This window comes from Microcaecilia unicolor, chromosome 11 (genome assembly GCF_901765095.1).
Source record: "Microcaecilia unicolor chromosome 11, aMicUni1.1, whole genome shotgun sequence".
NCBI lineage: Eukaryota > Metazoa > Chordata > Amphibia > Gymnophiona > Siphonopidae > Microcaecilia > Microcaecilia unicolor.
In genome coordinates, this window is record NC_044041.1 from 41899136 (window position 1) to 41920056 (window position 20921).

The 20921-nt window shown below is 45.8% G+C and overlaps 1 protein-coding gene across 1 annotated transcript in view; it reads right to left on the reverse strand.

The window, feature by feature from the left end:
• LOC115479673 (nuclear receptor corepressor 2-like) overlaps positions 1-20921 on the reverse strand; it is a 667653-nt gene that overhangs the window by 84864 nt on the left and 561868 nt on the right. Inside the window, exon 19 of the mRNA XM_030217748.1 lies at positions 17885-18032. Within this exon, the coding sequence (XP_030073608.1) occupies positions 17885-18032 (148 nt within the window). The remainder of the gene's footprint in view (positions 1-17884; positions 18033-20921) is intronic.

Sequence of the window (20921 nt, forward strand, 5' to 3'; positions counted from 1 at the left end):
CCAATTTGGGCGCCCATCTCCCGATTTAGGTCGGAATATGGGCATTTTTCTCTTTCGATTATAAGGTGGATAGGGTTTTGGCTGCAGCTGTCGCATTTTTTCTTAAATTTCCTTGGCTAATCAGGGGAACAACTCATATATTTTCCTAGATCCTGCTCATTTGGAGAGCTTGTGTCTACTAATGCAGTTGTATTACCTTGAAATTGCTGGTTTCATATAGGGTTTTATTTGAAGTTACCAAGCCTGCACTTGAATAGAATATACCTTATTTTTATTTTGTTTGTTAATTATAATCTCTTAACTGTTCCCAATAATATGGACTTGATGCTCCTTTTCTTCTTTTTTTTATTTCTTTGCTATTGTCTATGTTTGAAATTCATTTGCTATTATTTACTTTTGTAATTAATTTGAAATTACAAAATTTAAAAAAACCCACTGAACATCAGCATTTCTAATTATTGATGAAAAACACAAATAGTTACAGTAAGCATTTTGCAGTATTTTGCTTGTTTGGGCACATTAGCTATTTTTCAAAATATTTTTTGGAAGAGGCATGCAATGGTCAGAGAACGGTCGTGGACGCATTAACCAGGTAGTGAATCATTAGTGCATGCTAACTGGCTAATGCAGAGTTAACGCAGGAGCCCTTACCATCTCCTAAACAGGAGGCAATAAGGGCTCCTGCATATTTATACTTGTCTGACTGTACATTTGTCCTTTAGATTGTAAGTTCTTTGAGCAGGGACTGTCCTTCTATGTTAAATTATACAGCGCTGCGTAAGCCTAGTAGCGTTTTAGAAATGTTAAATAGTAGTAGTAGAGAGAACATAGAAAAAAAAGGTCATGAATAAGGGGGGGGGGGGGGGGGGGAGGAGAAGACAAAGAGTTGTGTCTTAAGAGCTTGCTTGAAAATAGAAATTGTGGGTTGGACTCGAATGTGGTGTGGCAGATCATTCCAAAATTTGAGCCCAAGGTAGCTAAGGAGCCATTTTACAAAGCAGCAGTACGCCCACCGTAGGTTTACCACATGGCAATCTGGAACTACCGCTGGCCCAATGCGGGCACCAGCGGGAGTTCCACCCCCAGCATGTGGCATTGCCAGCACTAGTGGAAATATCTGAAAAATATTTCTTCAGGGGGTTACCCGGCGGGAAGCACCACTTGTGGCCAGTTACCACTGGGTTAGTGCAGGAGCCCTTACCACCACCTCAATCTTAACGCATGACCATTTCTTTTTTTGGCCTTTTTACCTTGCTGCGGTAAAAAGGGCCTCAGTGCGCAGAAAAAAATGGCTGCTGCCGCTAGCACAGGACCCCCTTTTATCGCAGTTAGTAAAAGGGCCCCTAAAAGTGGAGTCACAGGAACTATTAACACGAAGAAGCGAGGGTGGGGGAAGATAAAGGAGGTTTTTGTCAGTAGAACCGAGGCAGCGAAGAGGAGAGTAGGGAATGAGGAGATTATTAAGGTAAGAGGGGGCAGTAGGGAACCTGGATTTGTAGACCAACAAACATATTTTGAATTTAATGCGGGCCGAGATAGGAAGCCAATGTTCTTTATGCAGGAGGGGAGTGACGTGGTCAAACCAGTGGGCATTATGTGAAAGTTTAACTGCAGTGGACTGAATTAGCTGTAGACGTTTAATTGTATCGATAATAAGACTAACTAAGATTCTGATTTTCTTGCTCAACCAAACAAGAAATTATGGCAACCTAGATTCATACAGACACCTACAATTACAATTAACACACATACAGCCTCCTCTGGTATATGGAATGTAAAGCAGCATACTTCTAGTACCAGACTGTATGAAGGCTCCCAAAAGCGGCAGAGGACTAGAGTCATCAAATAACATGAGGCTGCGCAGGACAAGAGAGAGTCATGAAACTCCATTAGTAAAAAATATTACAGAATTACTTGTACTCTCTGCAGAAAGGTGCTGAAATGCTGCACTTCAAGGGACATGCGCTCTTGTAAACCAAAGAACAATCCTGGAGGTGTCAACAAGATTCTGCTTTGGATAAACAAAGAATTACTTGTTAGTATAATTTCCATTATTTTACAGACTATACTGGGAAGTTGGAAAAAATGGAAGCAATTTAAGCCATACCTTTTGGTGGCACACTGTCCCGGGGATTCTATATATCGCATTTCAGTTTCCATGCGGAAATCGAAGCGTATTCCATAACAATGTGTATAACTTAATTAGTTAAGCTAATCAGTGCTGATAATTGGATGTTATCAATTATCAGACCTAATTGGCATTAATTAGAATCTACGCACAATACCTGCTAAGCGTATTCTGTAACGTGGTACGCATAAATTCTATGTCACATAGTTGAAAAGTGGGCATGGTTATGGGAAGTGGAATGGGTGGTTGTGGGTGTTTCTAAAATCTATGTGTGTTGTTATAGAATACACCTGCTCCACGCTTAATGTGGGCATTGGAATTTATACCAGGTTTTAGCTGGCGTAATTGATCGTGACTACATTTAGTCATGTGCAGCAGCACTCAGAGTATTCTATAATGTATGCCTAAATTAAAGCATACTTTAGAGAATATGCTTTGATTTCCACTCGGAAATCGAGGCACGATGTATAGAATCTAGCCTGGTTATGTTTAATATATAAATATGAAGTCAAAGTTATGTTTAAAAAAAAGCTGTACAAATATGGAAACCTCTAGAACATTTTCTTTCAAAATAATGGAGAAGTTTCTATATATGGCACCTAAAAAAAAAAAAATCAAGTGTAGACTAAGCATATTCTATAAGCGGCACCTAGATTTAGGCACGGTATATAGAATGCACTTAGTGATATCACAGTGCAGAGCCTAAAATTATGCACATCCATTTACACCAATGAAGATGTCGCATAAATTACAGCACAGAGATTTACACATACTGGGCCAAATTCCATAACTGCATGCGTAAATTTCAGAACGTCCATGAAATGCCCATTTCCCCGCCCATAACCACGCCCCTTTTTGCCTGGGCAAGTTAGAAGTTTGGTGCATTTTGTTACAGAATACGCTTAGCGAGCTGTGCGCCTAAATTTTAGTTATTGCTGATTAGTGCTCATCATTGCTTGTTAAGTGCTGTTATCAGTGCTCATTAGCTTGTTAAGTTACGTGCGTTGCTAATAGAATCCACTTGGATTTCGGCACAGATCTCTAGGCACACAGAGAATCTGAGGGAACATCCAGTGACATAAGGAATATATATGCTATTTCAAAAACTACATATATTTATTATATTCAAATCAATTCTATTCCATGGATTTATATTCTGCCCCATTCCAAATTAATTCTGAGCAGATTACAAATATCAGTTCAACTTCATACAGCTAGAATTTACATTAAACAGATATCTGTTTAATGTAAATTTTAGCTGTATGAAGTTGAACTGATATTTGTAATCTGCTCAGAATTAATTTGGAATGGGGCAGAATATAAATCCATGGAATAGAATTATATATATTGCATTTGTATCCCACATTTTCCCACCTCTTTGCAGGCTCAATGTGGCTTACAATACATCATGAATGGTGGAATCAAACATATAAACGGCGAGTGACCGTACTCACTCGCAAATGCGCAGTAGAGACCTTCTCTGCCCCGCCCCCACGTCAATACGTGATGACGGGGGGCGGAACACAGAGGGTCTGTACTGCGCATTGCTGAGGGAGGGACACCGCCGTCTAACGCTCCCCCCACCCGAGTCGCCGCCGCCACCCACCTTCTACCCGGTCGGGCCCTCGCTCCACTATTGAAACAGCGAGGGTCCGGGAACGCAGCACTGAGCTCTGCTGAGCTGCCGACATCGCCCTTCCTTCTTCTTCTTCTCTGCCTCTGTCCCGCCCTCGACGACGTTACGTCACACGAGGGCGGGACAGGCAGCTGCAGGCAGAGAAGAAGAACGAAGGCCGACGTCGGCAGCTCAGCAGAGCTCAGTTCTGCGTTCCCGGACCCTCGCTGTTTCAATAGCGGAGCGAGGGCCCGGCCGGGTGGAAGGTGGGTGGTGACGGCTCGGTGGTGGGGGCGCGAACTCGGAGGGGGAGGGGCAGCGGCGAACTCGGCGGTGGGGGCGGGCCTTTCAACCCCCCCTTCCTATAATAGCCCGTTTTTACGGGCTCAAAGTCTAGTTGTATAAGAAAATAGACATTTAGTATTACAGAAGGATCTTGGGTAACATTATAATGATAAAGCATGATAGTAGTATAACAAGCAAATATTATAAGACAATTCTGGATGTGTGTGGAGGAGTTTACATTTGTTGATCTTTGTGGTATACCTTGTTAAAGAGATGTGTCTTCAGTAGTTTGTGGAAGTTTGCTAGTTCATAAATTGTTTTTAAGTTGTGCGGCAGCGCGTTCCAGAATTGTGTGCTCAGGTATGAAAAGGTTGACGCATGCATTAGTTTGTATTTTAGACCTTTACAGTTGGGGAAGTGAAGATTAAGGAATGTGCGGGATGATTTTTTAGCATTCCTGGGTGGTAAGTCTATCAGGTCTGACATGTAGGCTGGGGTGTCTCCGTGAATGATTTTGTGAACTAGGGTGCATGTTTTGAACATGATGCGTTCTTTAAGTGGGAGCCAGTGTAGCTTTTCTACATATAACAATTTAGGGACTCTTTTACTAAACCGCTCTAGTGATTCCCAGCGCGGCAATGCCAACAAAGCCTATTCACGTCATCCACATTGCCTTGCAGGAATTGCTAGAGCAGTTTGGTAAAAGAAGACCTTAAATATCTAACTCTGCGAAAATGTCAAAAATAGGTGCCATGGTTCTCATCTGCAACGGAAGATCATTCCAAATTTTAGCCCCTTGGTATAAAAACGAGAACATTCCAAAATAATTTTCAAGCGGGTCTTCTTCATAATCAGAGAACTCAAAGTTACTATAGTGGGTAACAGTGTGTCGCGTCTTTTTGCCAGATGAGAAATCAGGTCAGTTGAACACATGCCACACAGTATTTTAAAAATTAAACATGTTACTTTAAATTTAATGTGTGCTTTAAATGGCAACCAATGCAATATTACCATCAGAGTAGAAACCCTTATCATATTTTCTCATACCAAAAACTATTCTAGCAAATGTTTTTGCAATAACTGCAGTCTATGCTGTAGTTTTGCTGAAATTCCTGAATTTAAAAGAATTACAATAATCATCAATTTGTGGTAATATGATAGCTTGGACAAATTCAATACTCTAACATTTTGAGGGTTAAAACTGACCTAATAGCACACAGCTGACTAATCTAAAAAATGTTCTTTTCACAAGGAAGGTCTCCTGCGATTCTAATGTTAATTTTGAGTCCAATACTTGGGATTCCCTTTCAATTACTGAAGTTTCACCTGAATGTAAAACAATATCAGAAGGAACATTAAACACTGCAGATCACCCTGGTTTTCTGTTTGTTCAGCTTTAACAAATATCTGAGTCCTCTGTTCCACCAGATCAATACCACCCCTTAATTTAGACAGGGGTCCTTCTACTAAGCTGTGGTAAAAAAAAAAAAAGGCTTAGCGCATCCTAACATGGCACTTTCCTGCAGGCTAAGGCCAGGAAATAGGGCATTTTCCATTTTCTGCAGATCGTGTTTTCTAATATTATCATTAAAATACAGCAACTGCAAATTATTAATCTGAGAACACATACTGCCTCCTACTTAGGAGGTACATGGCCAACTTCCACGCGCTACTCAATTAGTTAACAAGCCTATTAGTGTTGATAATTGGCGGATAATGACCAGTTAGCAACACTAATTGTCAATAATTAGAATTTACAGGCGTACCTTTTCAGGTATATTCTAAAAAGAGGGGTGCGTAAATTCCAGCGCACGTAGCAAAAAAAAAAAAAAAAAAAAACGGGTGCAGCAATGGGAGAAGTGTGGGCGTTTCAGGGCAACAAATCTACGCACGTGGTTATAGAATTAAGGTGACCGTGCCTAGATTTAGGCGAAGGCATTTACATCAGCTTTTCACTGGCATAAATGGCGGAGCCTAAATCTAGTAACCACAAAAAGAGGAAGGCTACTGTGACTCTAACTCAAAAGATGATCATCAACAAGTGAAGAGTCCACTGTAAATGTCTAAATATATCAACACGATGTATTAAAATTCCAGATATTCCTTTATTCTCAAATATTATCTTCTTTTGTATATATAAAAAATAGTTGAGCATTTAGCTATGGCTCGACGGTGGCCAAACCCGTTTCACTTTACATGCTTCATCAGGAGCCATGCATCAATTTTGTTATAAGAACGCTGCATGAAAGAATTGGGGTTTGATAAGATGCAATGTAATCACAAAAATATGTGATACCATCTTGTTTGATATTATAAGAAAGTTGATGCACGGCTCCTGATGAAGCATGTAAAGTGAAACGGGTTTGGCCACCGTCGAGCCATAGCTAAATGCTCAACTATTTTTTATATATACAAAAGAAGATACAGTAGAACCTCGGTTTTCATTGACTTTGGTTATCGTCAGTTTCGGATTTCGTCAATTTTTTCTGCAAAAAATTAATCTCGGATTTCGTCGGCGTGCCCACGTAACCTCGCTGCTAATTTTGCAAAAACAAAGGGCAACTCACGCGTTCTCCTGCTCAGCGTGGAGTTGTTTCTCGTTGTGTGAGCATCATCCCGCGCGTCTAACCAAACAATTCCATTGCTTTCCAGTGTTGATTCATATGGAAATAAATTGCCTTGGTTTTCCTCGGTTTCGGATTTCGCCGATTGTTTTCGGACGGATTACCGATGAAAACCGAGGTATCACTGTAATATTTTGAGAAAGTGAATGATACATACCTGTAGCAGGTGTTCTCCGAGGACAGCAGGCTGATTGTTCTCACGACTCGGTGACGTCCGCGGCAGCCCCCACCAACCGGAAAAAGCTTCGCGGGACGGTCGGCACGCAGGGCACGCCCACCGCGCATGCGCGGCCGTCTCCCCACCCGTGCGCGACCGCTCCCGCCAGTTGAATGACTAGCAAAAAGATGAAAACGCAACTCCAAAGGGGAGGAGGGAGGGTAGGTGAGAACAATCAGCCTGCTGTCCTCGGAGAACACCTCCTACAGGTATGTATCATTCACTTTCTCCGAGGACAAGCAGGCTGCTTGTTCTCACGACTGGGGTATCCCTAGCTCTCAGGCTCACTCAAAACAAGAACCCAGGTCAATTGAACCTCGCAACGGCGAGGGTATAACAGAAATTGACCTACGAAGAACAACTAACTGAGAGTGCAGCCTGACCAGAATAAATTCGGGTCCTGGAGGGTGGAGTTGGATTTACACCCCAAACAGATTCTGCAGCACCGACTGCCCGAACCGACTGTCGCGTCGGGTATCCTGCTGGAGGCAGTAATGTGATGTGAATGTGTGGACAGATGACCACGTCGCAGCTTTGCAAATTTCTTCAATAGTGGCTGACTTCAAGTGGGCCACTGACGCTGCCATGGCTCGAACACTATGAGCCGTGACATGACCCTCAAGAGCCAGCCCAGCCTGGGCGTAAGTGAAGGAAATGCAATCTGCTAGCCAATTGGAGATGGTGCGTTTCCCGACAGCGACCCCTAGCCTGTTAGGGTCGAAAGAAACAAACAATTGGGCGGACTGTCTGTGGGGCTGTGTCCGCTCCAAGTAGAAGGCCAATGCTCTCTTGCAGTCCAATGTGTGCAACTGACGTTCAGCAGGGCGGGTATGCGGCCTGGGGAAGAATGTTGGCAAGACAACTGACTGGTTAAGATGGAACTCCGACACCACCTTCGGCAGGAACTTTGGGTGGGTGCGGAGCACTACTCTGTTGTGATGAAATTTGGTATATGGAGCATGAGCTACTAGGGCTTGAAGCTCACTGACCCTACGAGCTAAAGTAACTGCCACCAAGAAAATGACCTTCCAGGTCAAGTACTTCAGATGGCAGGTATTCAGTGGCTCAAAAGGAGGTTTCATCAGCTGGGTGAGGACGACGTTGAGATCCCATGACACTGTAGGAGGCTTGATAGGGGGCTTTGACAAAAGCAAGCCTCTCATGAATTGAACGACTAAAGGCTCTCCAGAGATGGCTTCACCTTCCACACGATAATGGTAAGCACTAATCGCACTAAGGTGATTCCTTACTGAGTTGGTCTTGAGGCCAGACTCTGATAAGTGTAGAAGGTATTCAAGCAGGTTCTGTGCAGGGCAAGAACGAGGTTCTAGGGCCTTGCTCTCACACCAAACGACAAACTTCCTCCACTTGAAAAAGTAACTCTTTTTAGTGGAATCCTTCCTAGAGGCAAGCAGGACCCGGGAGACACCCTCCGACAGACCCAACGCAGCGAAGTCTACGCCCTCAACATCCAGGCCGTGAGAGCCAGAGACTGAAGGTTGGGGTGCAGTAACGCTCCGTCGTTCTGCGAAATGAGAGTCGGAAAACACTCCAATCTCCACGGTTCTTCTGAGGACAACTCCAGAAGAAGAGGGAACCAGATCTGACGGGGCCAAAAGGGCGCTATCAGAATCATGGTGCCGCGGTCGTGCTTGAGCTTCAGTAAGGTCTTCCCCACCAAAGGTATGGGAGGATAAGCATACAGGAGGCCGGTCCCCCAATGGAGGAGAAAGGCGTCCGATGCTAGCCTGCCGTGTGTCTGAAGTCTGGAACAGAACAGAGGCAGCTTGTGGTTGGTCTGAGAGGCGAAAAGGTCCACCGAGGGGGTGCCCCACTCTCGGAAGATCTTGCGTACCACTCTGGAATGGAGCGACCACTCGTGCGGTTGCATGACTCTGCTCAGTCTGTCGGCCAGACTGTTGTTTACGCCTGCCATGTATGTGGCTTGGAGGAGCATGCCAAACTGGCACGCCCAGCGCCACAGCCCGACGGCTTCCTGACACAGGGGGCGAGATCCGGTGCCCCCCTGCTTGTTGACGTAATACATTGCAACCTGATTGTCTGTCCGAATTTGGATAATTTGGCAGGACAGCCGATCTCTGAAAGCCTTCAGCGCGTTCCAGATCGCTCGGAGCTCCAGGAGGTTGATCTGCAGATCCTTTTCCTGGAGGGACCACAGACCCTGGGTGTGAAGCCCATCGACATGAGCTCCCCAACCCAGGCGAGATGCATCCGTCGTCAGCACTTTCGTGGGCTGCGGAATTTGGAATGGACGTCCCAGGGTCAAATTGGTCCGGATGGTCCACCAGAGCAGTGAAGTGCGGCAACTGGTGGAGAGGCGGATGACATCTTCTAGATTCCCGGTGGCTTGGAACCACTGGGAAGCTAGGGTCCATTGAGCAGATCTCATGTGAAGACGAGCCATGGGAGTCACATGAACTGTGGAGGCCATATGACCCAGAAGTCTCAACATCTGCCGAGCTGTGACCTGCTGAGACGCTCTGGTCTGCGAAGCGAGGGACAGGAGGTTGTTGGCCCTCGCTTCGGGAAGGAAGGCCTGAGCCGTCTGGGTATTCAGCAGAGCTCCTATGAATTCCAGAGACTGGGTTGGCTGGAGATGGGACTTTGGGTAATTTATCACAAACCCCAGCAGCTCCAGGAGTTGAATAGTGCACTGCATGGACCGGAGGGCTCCTGCCTCCGAGGTGTTCTTGACCAGCCAATCGTCGAGATATGGGAACACGTGCACTCCCAGCCTGCATAGGTATGCCGCCACCACCACGAGGCACTTTGTAAACACTCGTGGGGCGGAGGCAAGCCCAAAGGGCAGCACACAATACTGAAAGTGCCGTGCGCCCAGGCGGAATCTGAGATACTGTCTGTGAGCTGGCAGTATTGGGATGTGAGTATATGCATCCTTTAAATCCAGGGAACATAGCCAATCGTTTTTCTGAATCATTGGCAGAAGGGTGCCCAAGGAAAGCATCCTGAACTTTTCTTTGACCAGGAATTTGTTCAGGCCTCTCAGGTCTAGGATGGGACGCATCCCCCCTGTTTTCTTTTCCACAAGGAAGTACCTGGAATAGAATCCCTGCCCTTCCTGCCCGGGTGGTACGGGCTCGACCGCATTGGCGCTGAGAAGGGCGGAGAGTTCCTCTGCAAGTACCTGCTTGTGATGGGAGCTGAAGGATTGAGCTCCCGGAGGACAATTTGGAGGCAGGGAGGCCAAATTCAGGGCGTATCCGCACCGCACTATTTGGAGAACCCACTGGTCGGAGGTTATGAGAGGCCACCTTTGGTGAAAAAATTTTAACCTCCCCCCGACCGGCAGATCGTCCGGTACGGACACTTTGAGGGCGGCTATGTTCCCGTGGATCCAGTCAAAAGCCCGTCCCTGGCTTTTGCTGTGGAGGCGCAGGGGGCTGCTTAGGCGCACGCTGTTGATGAGAACGAGCGCGCTGGGGCTGTCCCTGTGCCTGACGAGGCCTTCGGGCTGGCTGGTTGTACCTACGCTTTGCAAAAGAATAGGGTGCAGCCTGCCTGGCCCGGGAAAAACGTCCACCTGCTGAGGCGGATGCTGAAGGCGCCCGGTGGGAGAGCTTGTCGAGGGCGGTTTCCCGCTGATGCAGTTGGTCCACCAGCTGCTCGACCTTCTCACCAAAAATGTTATCCCCCCGACAAGGGACGTCGGCCAGTCTCTGCTGGGTGCGGTTGTCCAGGTCAGAGGCACGCAGCCATGAGAGCCTGCGCATCACTATACCTTGGGCCGCAGCACGAGATGCCACGTCACAGGTGTCATAGATACCCCTGGACAGGAACTTTCTGCACGCCTTCAGCTGCCTGACCACCTCCTGATAAGGCCTGGACTGCTCCGGCGGGAGCTTATCGACCAGGTCCGCCAGTTGCTTCACATTGGTCCGCATGTGAATGCTCGTATAGAGCTGGTATGACTGGATGCGGGTTACGAGCATGGAGGATTGGTAGGCCTTCCTCCCAAACGAGTCCAGAGTGCGAGACTCCCGCCCCGGGGGCGCCGAGGCGGTATCCCTTGAACTCCGTGCCCTCTTGAGAGCAGAATCCACGACCGCCGAGTCATGGGGCAATTGTGGCCGCATTAACTCTGGGTCAGAGTGGATCCTGTACTGGGACTCTGCTTTCTTGGGAATGGTGGGATTAGTTAATGGTCGCATCCAGTTCCGAAGCAGTGTCTCCTTGAGGACATTGTGCAGCGGTACCGTGGAGGACTCTCTAGGTGGTGATGGATAGTCGAGGACCTCGAGCATCTCAGCCCTCGGCTCATCCACAGAGACCACGGGGAAGGGAATGCAAATAGACATATCCCGCACAAAGGAGGCAAAGGAGAGACTCTCAGGAGGCGAGAGCTTCCTCTCCGGTGAAGGCGTGGGGTCCGAGGGAAGGCCCGTAGACTCCTCTGAGGAGAAATATCTAGGGTCCTCCTCTTCCCCCCATGAGGCCTCATCCTCGGTATCGGACATAAGCTCACGTAGCTGTGTCCTGAACCGGGCCCGGCTCGAAGTCGAGGCACCGAGGCCTCGGTGTCGTCGAGCGGTGGACTCCCGCGCCGGCGGGGACGAAGCTCCCTCCATCGACGTCGACGGGGACTCCACCTGCGTGGCGGTCGAGACCGGCGCCGCAAGCGGCGGCGGTGTCGACGGCCTCGGCACCGGGCTAGAGCTCACCGGCGCCACAGTCATCGGCCGCCGGCACAGCCTGGCGCATCAGCCCTTCCAGGATCCCTGGAAGGATGGCTCTGAGGCACTCGTCCAGGCCCGCTGCCGGGAAAGACGGTGGGGCCGGTAGAGGTGTCGGTGCCAGAATCTGATGGGAGCCAGGAGACGACACCGAAGTGCCGGGACCCTGTCGCGTCGATACCTCCACAACCGACGGGGACCTCTCCTCCCGACGCAGACGCTTCGGCGTCGACTCCTCTCCGATGTCCGGATGCATCGAAGGCGACCGGTGACGGTGCTTCTTAGTCTTCTTACGATGCCCGTCACCGGTGCCGGGTGGTACGGAGGAGGAGGAGGACGATCCCTCTCGGTCTCGAGGAACCGGATCCGACAGGGTTCGGTCCCGTGGGCCACGGGCTGAGGGAGTGACCGGGGCCGACTGCCCACGCGGCCTCTCACCCCTACCCTCGCCGGAGGACCGGCGGGCCGACGGGACCTGTTCTCCTGGGGTCGATGCCATCGGTGCCGATTTCTCGGGCATCGATACCGGTACCGAAGGACCGGGCGTCGATACCGATGCCGTCGAGGTCGACGTCGAGGGGCCGGCGCAAGTTCCAAAAAGACGGTCCCGTAGAACTTGCCTCGCAACCTGAGTCCGTTTCCGGAGACCGAGACACAGAGAACACGACTTGATATTGTGCTCCGGCCCGAGGCACTGGAGGCACCAAGCGTGGGTGTCGGTCTGCGAGATTGGCCGGCCGCACCGACCACACTTTTTAAATCCACTCGGGACCTTCGAGGACATCGACGGAAAAATCGCGTCGGCGAAGTTAAAGTCGTCGATGGTGGCGGAAATCACACCTCAAAAAAGGAAAATCGACCGTGCGGCCACTAGGCCGCAACGCGGCGCCCCCGCTAGACACGAGGGAAAAAGGAGCGCGTGCTCCTACTTTTTTTTTTTTTTTTTGGAAAGGAAAATCGGAGCACGCGGTGTACAATAAACAAATAACAAATAGAAATAAACGAATCGCGTAAACGCGAACGGCTTTCCGTCGGCTGAAACAGAGAGAGCGGCGAAGGCACGACTCTCTCCAGACGCGGAAAAAAAGGAACTGGCGGGAGCGGTCGTGCACGGGCGGGAAGACGGCCGCGCATGCGCGGTGGGCGTGCCCTGCGTGCCGACCGTCCCGCGAAGCTTTTTCCGGTTGGTGGGGGCTGCCGCGGACATCACCCAGTCGTGAGAACAAGCAGCCTGCTTGTCCTCGGAGAATAAAGGAATATCTGGAATTTTAATACATCGTGTTGATTATTTAGACATATACACTGGACTCTTCATTTGTTGATACGCGCCTAAATCTAGGCACGTCCACCTGGTTTAGATGCAGTTCTATAAACCGCATCTGAATGTAGACGCAGCTTACAGAATGCCACTAGCCTCATAAATCGGATGCGCCTAGATTTTAGTCACTATATATAGAATCTAGCCCTTGGCGGCTAATCAGGTACATCACGTGATATAAACAGCTATCTGCTAATATTCAGCACATTGCTAGCTAAGTTTCTTGGCCAAATCAGTCTGCCCAAATAGGCCTATCTTTAGCGGTTATAAACTTAAACGGCTAATGCTGAATATTGGTTTGGCTGCTTAATTTTAAACTGGCCAATAATAAACCGGATATTCAACGCCGGTTACCGGAAATGGCCCGGAACTGTGGGCTGCCTCTCGCGGTCCGAATATTGGCCCCTACATGTATAAATGTCCCCAAACCAACAAGAAATGTGGACTTTTCTTAAAGTTTAAGGTTGATATACTCTTTAAATCAGTGATAAAGGATGTATGAGTGTACCCCGTCTCCCCACAACAGTAGCAGCAGAATTTACAGCAGCTGCAGGGAATTGTTTTCAGCATTCCCATGAACTATCCACTGTAAGCAAATGGGTCCTCAGTATCCAGTCGGTTTAGGCAGGATTTAAAGGAACACTTTGAAGATTTCACTTTCCATGCCTGCTTGAACTTTGATTTGTATTTACAAATGAATTCCTCTGAGACCTAATACAGTTTATATGCTGAGAACACTGGCTGGGAAAGCAGCAGATCTACAAACAAGACATGACATCCAGGCCTGGAGGACGAATAGCTAGGTTAATCCGTTCAGCTTCAATTAACTCTGCATTTCTTTCATTAGAGATTTACAACTTGCATGCATGGCACTGACCCTTAAAGAATTCCTAAGAGCTATTAATTACCATACCCACTAAAATCATTCCAAGCTCTAGAGTACCATATCCACCTTTGCCTATACCATCAGGGACCTAAGAGGGCAACAAAAGCAGAAAGAAGCTACAGAACAAACCTCAAAAATGGTGGCCCAATACCGAGCCAGTGTGCTCGTTTTTTTTTTATTTTATTTTAAAAACTGGATATTCAGATAGTGGCCGGGACTGAATATCTGGATAGAGCACTGACCAGTGGCATTACCCAGACAATGTCCAGTCTGCTAGCCAGATAAGCATCAGCACAACTTAGGTCTTTTTGCCACAAACCGGATAACTCTGGGGACCACCCCATGTTCTACTCTTCTCCACCTCAGTGTTATGCAGATAGTGCTAGGGTCCTCAAAATGATTTTCAGCAGCACTATACAAATAAGCCTTAATTCTTTAAAATTTTCCAAACAAATTGACGCTTAGGACTAGATTCTATATTTTGCACCAAAGCAAAATATGCCTAGGTGTATATTATAAAGTATGCCTAAATTTAGACACACTTTACAGAATAAGCACAAATTTCTTTGCGGTTTATACAATACGCGAGTGCCCATCTGTGAGACTAACTTTAGTCTCGAGCAGGTACACCAAGTAAAACTGGGGTAAACCCCAACGCCTAAATTAGGTATGGACTGGGTGTATTCTATAACAATGCACATAGATTTTAGAAACACCCAAGACCCGCCCATTGAACACCCATGGCCACACCCCCTTTTCAACTACGCAACTTAGAATTTACATTTATCACGTTATAGAATACACTATAACTATTACGACAGCCCTGCACGTAATTCTAACTAATGCCAAATAGTGTCAATAACTGCTTAAGTGACAATTATCAGTGCTGATTGGCTTGTTAACTAAGTCGTGCACTCAAATCCAGAATGCGACTGGATTTGCACACGCAACTTAAGTTGCGCTATACAGAATCCGGGGGTTAGTGCGCAAAGTTCTGCAAATTATAGAATAGTACCAGTTATGTGCGTAACTTAATTATTGAATTAGCTGCTAACCAGTGTTAACCAATAATTGGCTATAATTGGCACTAATACTATTTTGCAGTAATGCATGCAACTACCCTTAGTAGGTATTCTACAAAGTGAGAGGCCCTTACCACCACCTACAGTGGGGGAAATAAGTATTTGATCCCTTGCTGATTTTGTAAGTTTGCCCACTGACAAAGACATGAGCAGCCCATAATTGAAGGGTAGGTTATTGGTAACAGTGAGAGATAGCACATCACAAATTAAATCCGGAAAATCACATTGTGGAAAGTATATGAATTTATTTGCATTCTGCAGAGGGAAATAAGTATTTGATCCCCCACCAACCAGTAAGAGATCTGGCCCCTACAGACCAGGTAGATGCTCCAAATCAACTCGTTACCTGCATGACAGACAGCTGTCGGCAATGGTCACCTGTATGAAAGACACCTGTCCACAGACTCAGTGAATCAGTCAGACTCTAACCTCTACAAAATGGCCAAGAGCAAGGAGCTGTCTAAGGATGTCAGGGACAAGATCATACACCTGCACAAGGCTGGAATGGGCTACAAAACCATCAGTAAGACGCTGGGCGAGAAGGAGACAACTGTTGGTGCCATAGTAAGAAAATGGAAGAAGTACAAAATGACTGTCAATCGACAAAGATCTGGGGCTCCACGCAAAATCTCACCTCGTGGGGTATCCTTGATCATGAGGAAGGTTAGAAATCAGCCTACAACTACAAGGGGGGAACTTGTCAATGATCTCAAGGCAGCTGGGACCACTGTCACCACGAAAACCATTGGTAACACATTACGACATAACGGATTGCAATCCTGCAGTGCCCGCAAGGTCCCCCTGCTCCGGAAGGCACATGTGACGGCCCGTCTGAAGTTTGCCAGTGAACACCTGGATGATGCCGAGAGTGATTGGGAGAAGGTGCTGTGGTCAGATGAGACAAAAATTGAGCTCTTTGGCATGAACTCAACTCGCCGTGTTTGGAGGAAGAGAAATGCTGCCTATGACCCAAAGAACACCGTCCCCACTGTCAAGCATGGAGGTGGAAATGTTATGTTTTGGGGGTGTTTCTCTGCTAAGGGCACAGGACTACTTCACCGCATCAATGGGAGAATGGATGGGGCCATGTACCGTACAATTCTGAGTGACAACCTCCTTCCCTCCGCCAGGGCCTTAAAAATGGGTCGTGGCTGGGTCTTCCAGCACGACAATGACCCAAAACATACAGCCAAGGCAACAAAGGAGTGGCTCAGGAAGAAGCACATTAGGGTCATGGAGTGGCCTAGCCAGTCACCAGACCTTAATCCCATTGAAAACTTATGGAGGGAGCTGAAGCTGCGAGTTGCCAAGCGACAGCCCAGAACTCTTAATGATTTAGAGATGATCTGCAAAGAGGAGTGGACCAAAATTCCTCCTGACATGTGTGCAAACCTCATAATCAACTACAGAAGACGTCTGACCGCTGTGCTTGCCAACAAGGGTTTTGCCACCAAGTATTAGGTCTTGTTTGCCAGAGGGATTAAATACTTATTTCCCTCTGCAGAATGCAAATAAATTCATATACTTTCCACAATGTGATTTTCCGGATTTAATTTGTGATGTGCTATCTCTCACTGTTACCAATAACCTACCCTTCAATTATGGGCTGCTCATGTCTTTGTCAGTGGGCAAACTTACAAAATCAGCAAGGGATCAAATACTTATTTCCCCCACTGTATCTATAATCAATTAATAATCTAAAACTTGAGCCTGCACACATGTGGGAAAATGTGGGGTATAAATGTGATAAATAAATAAAACATATATACATACATATATCGTATAATCTACTACTCTCATTGGTGTACAATAAAAAATCTACATTATAAAACACACCAACAAGCAAGCAAGCTGTGAAACTCACCAGACAGATTCTGCCAGGGTCACTTATACAGACAACTCTGATATCAAGATAACTGCTCTTAGATATTGACCTGAAGGTTTTGGAAATATGCTTACTGAGGTAGATCTAGAAATTATTATCTCACAAATGAAATATGCCCAATAAGGAGCCATACTGCACAAGAAAACTACATTCAGATTCTAAGCATGATACAGATTTTGGATTAACCACTGGACCTTCACTCTCCTGGGCCAGTGGAAGTCATGAGTGCTATAGTAACATCTGTGAGATGAATACCACGATCACTACCTGTTCTATCACTACCTGTTCTGAACCGCTGTGGCAACTCTTCTCTCAGAAAAATCACCTGCTAATCTAGGGGTGGGTAACCATGGCCCTTGAGGGCCACAACCCAAATCAGGTTTTCAAGATTTGCTCAATGAACATACATGGGATTGATCTGCATGCACTGCTTCCATTGTATGCAAATAAACCTCATGCATATTCATTGAGGAAAGCTTGAAAACCTGACTGGGCTGTGGCCCTTGAGGACCATAGTTATCCACCCCTGTGCTAGTCCATCCTGGGGTAGGAAACTAGTTTGCCATATCAGGGGACCTGCATAGCAAAAAGAGGTTGCCTCTGTACAAAAATATTTAAAAGTCTACTAAAATAGACAGGACATAAAGAATGAGGCAAGTCTACAGCAGACATCCGTAAATATTACAATTTAAAACGTACACTATTTACTACTGCTGCTAGCAAACAAGTCAACCTTTTTCATTAATATTCTTTTGAAAGGAAATATACTCAGTCACTGTCTTTATCATATTTGCACCTGTCCATTTCCACTAAAAAAAAAAAAAAAATCTGAGCTGCAGACTTTGGCTTTCCCAGAGGAGAAGCTTGCCTGCATCACTGTCAGAGGGAATTAGGGACATCAGAAAATTTAGTTGTAGAATTACCTACTATGAAAGCAGAGCTTTCCCCTTGGTACAAAGGACCTTTATGTTGGCCTGCCAAGTCCAACTCAGAACTCCATCATCACCAAGGCAAAATTCAAAAGCTCAGCTTACCAGCAACATCTAATAAGTCTCCTGAATTCCTTATCCATCTGGCTAGTGGAGTTAATAGATACAGGAGTGGCTATGAACACCAGCCAGTACCAACTTACCCTCAGCCTCTTCTGTCATTTCTTCTTCGTTCCCACTTAATCCCGATACTTCCATGTCCTCATCTTCCGTGGCAGGAGGGAAAGCAGTTTCTTCATTTTGTACAGCCGTTGTCTTTTTCTTCTTCCGCTTTGCATTCCTTTCTTTTTCCTAGGACACAAAATAAGAGACTTGTTAGACAGAATCAGGCACCCCAAAACAACCAAGTGGGCATCTTTGCTTTTCCAAGGATACAGTACTTCTCTGGTGTGGGCATTTATGGATATTTATGTCCTACCAAGTCACAGTGAAATACAAGCTATGGTTTTGAGGATTATGATAGCTGGAATAACAAGAACACACCCAAGGTGTGAAACACACTCTGCACAGATACGTCTTGATCAAAAGCTGATAGCTGAAGTAGTTCCTTCCTGTACTAGCACTCCTGTCATGGTTACAGATTGCCATACAAATAGAATTTTACTTGGACTAAGTCACAAGTTACATAAAATACAAAAGTAAAAGGGGAAATTTTATAGGGACCTTATACTAAGCTGCGGTATACACTAACACATGCTTACCACAGCAAAAAATGGCTTACCATGGGGTGCACTGAGGTATCCCGTGGTCATTTTTGGATGCGCACGCGCTACCCATGTGCTACAAATTATACTTTTTTGCGCTGGGGATGGGTCTGGGGGCAGAGAGTGGGCATGTTTTGCGCTACTTGGTTAGTGTTCTGGGTCAGTTAGTATTTCTCATGACAAACAGAAGGTAGAATTAGAATATAAATACTTCTCCTTCCTCTGAAAGCTCCTGAATGAGGAACACAGAACATGTCCTGTTAAACTGCAGAGCTGGGAAACAACAAATCTAAATGGAGAAATAGACTGAAAAAGCGATAAGGCACGTCTAGGGTGGGGATTTGGAATCATCTGCTGTGACTAAAGGAAAGAAAATTATCAGGTAAGATAAATTTTTTCCTTTGTTGTCATCAGACGAAGATGAATCCAGAGACTTATCGGATGTAGCAAATTGGTCCTCAAACAGGGCAGGAATAGGAAACACCTGCACCTGCACTGATGCTCCAAAAGAAGCTTCTGTCTGAGCCAAAACATCCATGCGATAATGTTTGGAAAAAGTATGCAAAGAGGACCACATAGCTGATTTACAGATCTCTTCTAGTGAAAAGGCACAAGACTCCACAACATGGCAAGAGTCTGGCTGAATGAGCCTTGAGGAGAGCTGGAAGCAGTTTTCCTGACAGCATATATGAGGAAGGAATAGATTCCCTAACTCAACAGGCAATGGTTGCCTTCAAAGCTGCATTTCCTCGATTTGGACCTGCAAGGAGGATGAAAAGATGATCAGATCGCCGAAACTCATTGGTAACCTGAAGGTACTAGAGAAGAGAGCACAATGGACATCCAGAAGATATGGATTCAGCAAATTCCTTCCCATAACCCTATCTCTTAAAGGAGGGAAAATACAAAGGTTTATTGACATGAAAAGATGATATTACTTTAGGGAGAAAGGAAGGAACAGTTCAAATGCTAACCCCCGCTTCAGTGAAGCGGAGGAACGGATCTCTACAGGACAGCGTTTGAAGCTCAGAAATCCGTCACAAAGAAGAAACTGCTAGCAGAAAAAAATGATTTAGAGTAAGATCCTTCAGAGTAGCTTTATGAAAGGACTCAAAGGGTGGCTTCTGTAGTGATTTAAGTATCAGATTAAGATGCCATTCAGGAAACACACAACATCAGGATGTGCAACCAGAGAGGAATTCATAAGTCACCTGTGGTAGCAAGCTAAAGCTGCCACTTGCACCCTAAGAGAGTTGTACGCCCAACCTTTCTGAAAACCATCCTACAGGAAGGTTAAAATCTGTGGTAAGGACGGGTGCAGGGGAGAAATAGCCCTGTCCAAGCACAGAGTCTCAAAAATTCTCCAAACTCAAGCATAGGCGGATGAGGTTGAATGCTTCCTTCCTTGTAGCAAAGGTCACAATCACCTGATCCTAATAACCTGTGTTCCTTAACCTTGACCTCTCAAGAGCCAAGCCATCTGAATGTGACTTCGCAACAGGAGTCCCAGATGAGGAAGAAGATGAAATGACTGTCTACCAGCAGATGAATTAACAAATGAACAAACTTTTGGAAAAAGAAACAAAAGTGAACAGTCATCTTTACTTTCTGACAATCTGCAAGAAGAATGACATCATTCTCAAAGGACTGAGGATCAAAAATCCTTTGGCTACTACTTACAATTCTGACTATGCAGAGAAACTCTGCAAACGCACTAGTCAGAAACTAAGAAATGATGCTTTGATGTCCCCATGCATACCTCCTACCCACCCCCATCCTCCCACCCTGTCAGACTGTCATAGTAATGCTTGAATGTTTTCACTCATATACACTGCCAGCTAGCACATTTGCTTATTTCCGATCTGATGAAGGGCAACCTTCGAAAGCTAATCAAGAAATGTATTAAGTTATGTCCAATAAAAAAGGTATCTTATTTTCTTTTCCATGTTTTATTTTGTTTGATTTCTATTGATAACAATTTTAGTGGAAATAGTAAAGAAAACTCTACCAATAAGGATTAGAAGGCTTGAAATGAGATTCCAGAACTATTACTACTAATTATGGGGTTGAAGTAATTACAACTCTTGGGTGTGACGCAGGTATCCCAGCTACCTTAGAATCTAAGAAGGAACTTAATTGTTTAGGATCAAAAAATACATACTTCATTGAGTTTAGATTTAATACACATTTACAAATTTAACCAGAAAAGGGCGCCCAATTGTAAAATTTTTGGACGTAATTTAAGAAACTCTTGGCGTTTCCTTTGAGTTACTTTAGACATGTCTGGGAACGTTCTTACAGTTCAAAAAAAGTTGTTCTCTATGAAGGAAAAATTGCTTCAATATCCAATCTCTATCGGGCTGTAATATAAATGTCACTATTAATGTTGCTGCTGTTAAACCTTCATTATCATCTTCAAGTGTTTGAGTTATATTCAAGTCCAAAGTCTCAAAGGGCACTTCCGTCCCTACTTCTT